Source organism: Saccostrea cucullata, unplaced genomic scaffold (genome assembly GCF_032062105.1).
Source record: "Saccostrea cucullata isolate Sc308-1 unplaced genomic scaffold, CSIRO_AGI_Scuc_v1 ctg20689, whole genome shotgun sequence".
NCBI classification, from domain to species: Eukaryota; Metazoa; Mollusca; class Bivalvia; order Ostreida; family Ostreidae; genus Saccostrea; species Saccostrea cuccullata.
In genome coordinates, this window is record NW_026936446.1 from 1 (window position 1) to 6,938 (window position 6,938).

A 6,938-nucleotide genomic window follows, 5' to 3' on the forward strand; every position below is an offset into this window, starting at 1 on the left:
TCTTTTTCCCTCTCTTTTTTTTTTTCCCAAAAAACCGCCCATAACTTTTGAATTAGTGGAGATGACTTTCATATTTCTCAGGTGTATTCCTTGTGACAAGATCTTTCTTTGGGTAACCAAATTTGACCTTTTGACCTTAACCTTGAAGTTTGACCCATTTTTACATGAAAATTTTAAACTTTAACTTTGGCCATATTTTTTAAATAGTAGATCCCTTTGGGAAATTTCCGTTTTTGGAAAAAACTTTAACATTGGCAATAATTTTGAACGATAAGGGATGGGCTTTCATACTTCATTTTGTAATCCTTGTGAGAAGACCCTTCAGTAGATACCATGAACGACCTTGACCTTTGAGATGACCTATTTAAAAAAAAACAAACCTTGACCATATATTTTGAAGGGTTAGGTCTTTCATACTTCACAATAATCACATACTTAATCCTTGTGACAAGACCTTTCATTTGATAACAAAAATTTGACCCCTTGACCTTGGCGTTTGATTACTTTAAAAAAAATTATCCTTGGCCTTAACTTCTGAACGGTTAGGGCTAGGGCTTTCATACTCTATATAAGTATTCTATGTGGCGAGACCTTTCATTTGATACCAATTACATTGACCTTTTCACCTTACCTTGGAGATTTTTTCTTATTAAAAAACTTTAACACTCTTTTTTCAAATTTCACAATTGTTTTCCAGGGAATACCTTACTTTTGGTCCCAATTAAGTAAATTTGCTTTTAAAGAAAAGTTTAATCTTTGCTATGATGCCATGCGGGGGCATAGTTTTTCACAAACACATATTGTTTTAAATTAGCTTTGAATGAATATGAATATATTAAATTTATTAATTTATAAGTACCAGGTATAGATATTCAGAATATTTTATTTTCATATTCTTCTTCAGAATAAGGGGAAAAGATATTTTAAAGCACTGTGGCCCATGGGCCTCTTGATTCTTGTAACCACACCTCTTATTTGAGGGTTAAACTACCATTTGAAAATGATGTACATATTTATCTAACATTAATATATGTTGACTACTTATGCAGTTGTTATGTTGTATTGATAAACTGTATTTATATCACCTGAGGTGGTGTGTATTTGTTTAAGATGCTTACTTTGTGCAAATTCCACAAGAATTTTTTTGTTAACAAACAAAAATTTTTATACTTTTTGGTGAACTAGGGGATTTTTATATTATTTGTTATTTACCTAGGCTTTTAATGTCCTATATGTATTGTAATGAGATGTTTGGGGAAAAAAACAACAGCAACAAAATAAGGTTTATTATTGTAATGTCTTTAAAATTTGATTATGGTAATAAACAAAAGAAAGTAGACAAGCAATATATTTTTAGCAGATTAAACATAATGACTTAATGTAAAGCAGATTGACCTGCTGATGATGCAAGACATATACATGTCCTGTGATGTAAGCAGTACTGGTTCTGGTATGACTGATATGACTATATTATAATTATTTTTTAGAATGATCTACAAAAAACACAGAATTACATGTATTTTCAATATGAATAAGACATTAAGTTTGTATTTAATATTATTCACAAATTGTCATTCAATAAATTACTTCGAGCATAAATAAAGAGGGTTTATCCACATGGAATGAATAAGCTATAAGTAATCTGGTGCCAATTTAAGGAGTTTACATGTAAAAAAAACTTTGTTGCTAGTAATTTATTATTTTCTCTTTTTTCTGATGTTGGGCATATTGCTTCTTTGCTTGGAAATTTTGCTATATCTACATTATAAGATGGTAACATATTAAATTTCTTTACTTAAAAAAAAATAGTACTTTGTAGTGGCATCTTGTCATTTTCATAAATTTTGAAATTTTTCAATTCGTTCCCCAGTGTATAATCGGATTTTTGAAACATTGAAATTTTTGTTCATGTTTTAAAGGGTTTTTTGCCTCTCATCATACTATTGTTGTAAAGTTTGTCATTCTTTAAACTGTGATATGAATTTTTAAGAAAAAAACCTTTGTTTCTTGGTAAAAACTGAATAATTAAAATTACCATTATATAGAAATTTGTTAAATTTTTTCATTTATAGTGAGATAATTATTAAATGATTATAATAGTAACAATTTAAAGCAGTTTCAATTGTCTTTTTGGAGAAGAAATCATTCCACTTATTACGGAAGCTGAAAACACTGTACACTAAAGAGTTCTAATTGTACAATGCAAAAATAGACTTTTATGCAGTTAAAGTGACCTGCTCCTGTATGAAAAATAAAATAACTTAATATCAGACCAAGATAAAGTAACCGAATACATAATTTTACATGTGTTCTGTATTTTACCAATATTATATAAGCTAGAAAGATTGACTCCTGTTCACTGATAAATCATGATTGACTTTGAACATTTTTCCTCAGGAAATATGGCAGGTACCTTAAGTTAAAAATTATAACTGAATAAACTTGTGTACATCTTTATATGATATACTGGTAATTTTTCTGAATTAAAAAAAATCATTGGTGTTTAAAGCTTCATTAAGAATATTTTCTTCCATCTTGAAACTAACTGCTTAGGGAGTCTGCAAAAAGCCAAAATTGCACTAGCAGGAGTTTTTTCAATTGTTTGACAGACTGATAGTTTCAATTGGCAAATCTCTGTATTAGTCTCTGTCTGACTGTTTGTCCAGCACCATCTGCAATAACACCTTGTGGCCCAGAAAATTCCTGGTCTGGGTCGTTATCGCACATCTCTCCATCAATGGGCAGCTTAATGTCCATACACATGTTGTGCGGCTTAAACACAGCTGTGATGATCTGCACACTTTTTGCAGGAGTGAATAAAAGCATCCCACCAGATTTATGTATGCACCTATACAAGAAAAAAAATGCATTATAGTATTTACATTTTTCCAAATTTCTGAATTGTTTTAAAAATTTTGAAGTATTTTAGTTAAATAGTACCTGAATCGGGATTTGCATACACCGAGTGCTCTTTCAACTACAACCCTTGTCTTGCTGTGGGCTAAATTGTAATTTTCCTCTGCTTCATTGCTTGGGTTGGACTTGGCCGTCATCATGTACCGCTTTAAAGCATATGCCGAGTCCCCAAGAAGCCAGCCGTCATTCCTGTGGAAGTAATGTTTAAAATAAATGCTAAATCATACAAAGGTTGTAAAATAAGGTGATTTTAAAACCTTTATATACATCTATATATCATATATTCCTACCTTGCTTCCATGTGGGTCTTCAAGGCAGAGTTAGAAAAGATGAACGCATCGTGTGTAGACCCAGGCCACTTGCAAACTATGTTTGTAAACCTTGAGACATAAATGAAAACATATTTATTTTTCATTCAGTAATGTCAATATATTTATATTGTTTGGCACTTTTTAAAGAAAAATAAAATTATACCTTAAGGAGGCATCAGCAACCACTTGTACGTTTATAGCGTGATAGCCCGTCCGACAAACGTACACTGATTCATTGTCTTTGGGTGCAGTGATTGGAACTAAAGTTCCATCAACGGCACCAAGGACATTTGGGAATCCAGCAATCTGATAGAACTCGTGTTTTGTTCGTGATGCTTCATTCTCTAGATGCAAAAGAAATTTTTATCTGATAATTTTTTCGGTTTTGGAAAGTGAATTTTACATTTATTGACATATGAGAGAGAGAGAGAGAGAAAGAGAGAGAGAGAGAGCATGAATGTGTTTTGCATGCATATATACATATTTCTTCTCAGTTGATATTAAAATATATTATACTTTCATGTAAATTAGTTGAATCTGATTGGTCGAGAAGCATTTGCTAAAATACACTATTACCCGCTGAATGCTCTCCAGCGTAGCAACAGTCAACATTGCTTGACGACGGGTGGTATTACAAAAAATAGCGACTGCGCAGAATTTATGCGCGCACTGTTCACTGTTATATGTATTTGTATAAAACATTCAGTATAATATAATAAATATTGCATGTAGTTGAGTGTAACATTGAAAATTTTCACCCCTCGAAAACCATTGTCAACCTCGGCTGCGCCTCGATTGACAATGGTTTTCTTGGGGTGAAAATTTTCAATGTTACACTCAACTACATGCAATATTTATATATTATTTCATCACTACTATCATTATCAAGTGAATATCAAATTTAAGTATGATTTGTAAATGGGACTGCAAGAACTAATTGAAACGTTAACATACCCGATGGAAAGTGGATGTTGTTAAGCCGATTACAGATACTTCTGGTTACACTGTCAATGGCTCTTGACACACTAGACCGAGACACCCCATGAAGATCTCCACATTCCGAGAAAAATGCTGCCTTTGATAAGTATCTTATTGTAACAAGTACCTAAAAAATTGCATAATTAAGCATTCAATTGAATATTCTACGAACTTTTGTGGGGGGTGGGGGTGGTAATGACTTCCTTGATATTACATAATACGCATTTTTGCATTGTTGCAGATTCATTTTATTTCTTAATATATATAGGTACATGTATAAATAATTTTTAATATAGGAAGTTACTCTGTAATAAATTCAAAATAATTGTGAAAATTATCCTTCAAAGAATCGGGGGATGGGAGAGGGGGGTGGGAGGGTTGAGAGAAGAGAGTCATCTACAAAATGGTTGTTTTGCGGAATATCTCAATATTGATCGAATACATGTAAATACTACTTGTCAAAATGATATATAGTTTCTAAACAAGCTTAATACTCGACTTTCATTTTCTACCACAAACTTCCAACCGTACCGAAAAAAAAAGGGAATACAAATATTCCAATATTTGTAGTAATTTGAACGACATCTTAATACTCTGTAAAGTTTAAGTGGGACAATATTTTCATACATATTTTTTTAATTTTCAGAATTTGGTATGATATTTCTTGTTTTTATTTTTGACCACCTCAGATTTCTTTTTTCAATTAGCATATATATATATATAGTCGGTGTATTAAAAAATAATAAACAAGCACAAGCATACATTCAAAAGACAACAGAGTAAAACAAGTCCTTATTTATTAGAATTTATTATAAATTAAAGTTTATTTTTCCTCGATTGTAACTATTTAAAAAAATCTCGTATGCTTTTGATTGGAGACAATGGAATGGTTGCTTATAAAATGCGTATGTTTGGTATATATATGCAAGTTATTTTACATAAATTTATATCAGTTTTTGGGACAAAGTGGAATAAAAAAAAATAATATCTCTCATTCTCTATATCTCTGCTTCTTTTCTTTTCTGTTCATTTCTTTCGTGGATGCTTTTGGCATAGTTGCATACACATTAATATTAACGTTACGCAAATTTTTATATTTATGCAATGGTGTGCCGAGTCCTGTTGAAAAAAGAAAGATAACTTTAAACGTACAACAAAGTCGGACTCGGGCTTCGTTATATTTTCATACAGAGATGTTATACCTGTGTGGATGTTGACAAGGCATGGCTTCGCCCTGTAGATCTCTGCACGTCGGCTTCTACCATGTCAATAAGTCTATATATGAAAACTCGAGGTAAGCGATACCTTTCTATCACTTCCTGGTCGTTGAGAAAATCGAGGGGGTTTGTCCGATCCCGGAAAACCCTCTCTCGTCGAAAATTTCCTTTCGCATCGTCTGCTAGCAGGAGAAAAGACGCCATTTTTGTTTATTTACGTGCTCGCAAGTTAATTAACGAGTGCCCCTGACCACTCGTAGAGTTACGATTAAGTTTAGTCGTAAATCGCAAGTCGTAACTCTTAGTGAAACGCTCTTACGTGCAACGTTCACGTTTACGTCTACGTTTACTAGCTACGACCTGTTAGTGAAACTGTCGCCAGAACTTTAAAGACACAGACCAGGGCCTGTAGTCTGTGGGAAAAAGATACAGCAGGACACATGGACGAAGTGGGGTTAGAGGCTCTTGGTGTAGCTCAAAATAAAACCTTTGATGTAACTCCAGCTGCAAATGGTGGGGCCGACACGGTGACCATTAACGCACCCATCCTCACAGCGTTACCGGCCAATTCTAAAAACGAAGGATTCAGAAAAAGACACCAAGCTATTGCTGACAGTAAGAAAATCAGTTTGCTGGATACTTTACATTTGGATTTGTTTCAACAAGATCGATTTCTGCCTAATGGAGTGGACGTCCGTTTGCGATTTAATCGAGCTAGACCTTCTTTCTACATGATGATCAAAGGAGGAAGTACAGGAAAAGTGAAAATATTGAGTATGATCTTGTGGGTGAGAAAAGTCAAACCCACAGCAGTCATGATGAATACCATTAATCAAAGTTTGAACACCCACAGAGCCAAATATCCCTTGAGAAGAGTGGAAGTGAAAACCTTTACCATCCCCACAGGAACTCAGTCAAAGATTACAATCATCTGTTTCAAGGTCAGATGCATAAACGTCTCATTTTAGGGTTTGTGGAGAATGCGGCCTTTAACGGAGATAAAACTAAAAATCCCTTTCATTTCCAAAACTTTGGGATCAAGAAATTAGATGTCAGTATCAACGGAGAGACCATGAGTACTCGTTGTTTTGAACCTCATTTCAACGAGGATTTATATCTGAGATCTTATCTCAGTCTGTATCAAGCTCTGGGGAAATTAGGAGAAGATTGGGCTCCGGACATTACCCTAGAAGAGTATAAAAGCGGCTACACTCTATGGGGTTGGGATTTCACTAAAGATCAAGAGGCGCAATCGGATAATTCCACATCATAGAAACAGGAAATCTGAGAGTAGAAGTGCAGTTTACCAACAATACGGCTACCACCATCAATTGTGTGGTGTATGCAGAATTCGATAACTTATTAGAAATTAACAAACAGAGAGAAGTGAGCACTGATTACTAAAAAATGGATACGGGACAATTGAGAGAAGTCTTATCCAGAGAATTCAAGAGTTCTTTTGGAGGCGTGTATCCTGTAGATTTATTACCGGATCAATTAAGACCTGGAGAAAAAG

General features: G+C 33.7%; 1 protein-coding gene across 1 annotated transcript; it reads right to left on the reverse strand.

Moving 5' to 3' along the window:
* Positions 1 to 2,091: 2,091 nt before the first annotated feature.
* On the reverse strand, positions 2,092 to 5,757 carry LOC134245605 (putative nuclease HARBI1). The gene is made up of 6 exons (XM_062727876.1): positions 5,408 to 5,757; positions 4,182 to 4,332; positions 3,391 to 3,571; positions 3,207 to 3,296; positions 2,941 to 3,105; positions 2,092 to 2,848 (listed from the first exon to the last, which is right to left on the reverse strand). Exons 1-6 carry the CDS (start codon positions 5,624 to 5,626, stop codon positions 2,620 to 2,622), a joined length of 1,035 nt encoding a protein of 344 aa, XP_062583860.1. The 5' UTR covers positions 5,627 to 5,757; the 3' UTR covers positions 2,092 to 2,619.
* Between the last annotated feature and the right edge of the window lie 1,181 nt (positions 5,758 to 6,938).

Coding starts and splice junctions, on each gene's coding strand:
- LOC134245605 (XM_062727876.1), bottom strand. CDS start 5,626: ATGGCGTCTTTTCTCCTGCTAGCAGACGATGCGAAAGGAAATTTTCGA. Junction 4,333..5,407: donor CCTTGTCAACATCCACACAG/GTATAACATCTC, acceptor GCAATTTTTTAG/GTACTTGTTACAATAAGATA. Junction 3,106..3,206: donor AAGACCCACATGGAAGCAAG/GTAGGAATATAT, acceptor TTACTTCCACAG/GAATGACGGCTGGCTTCTTG.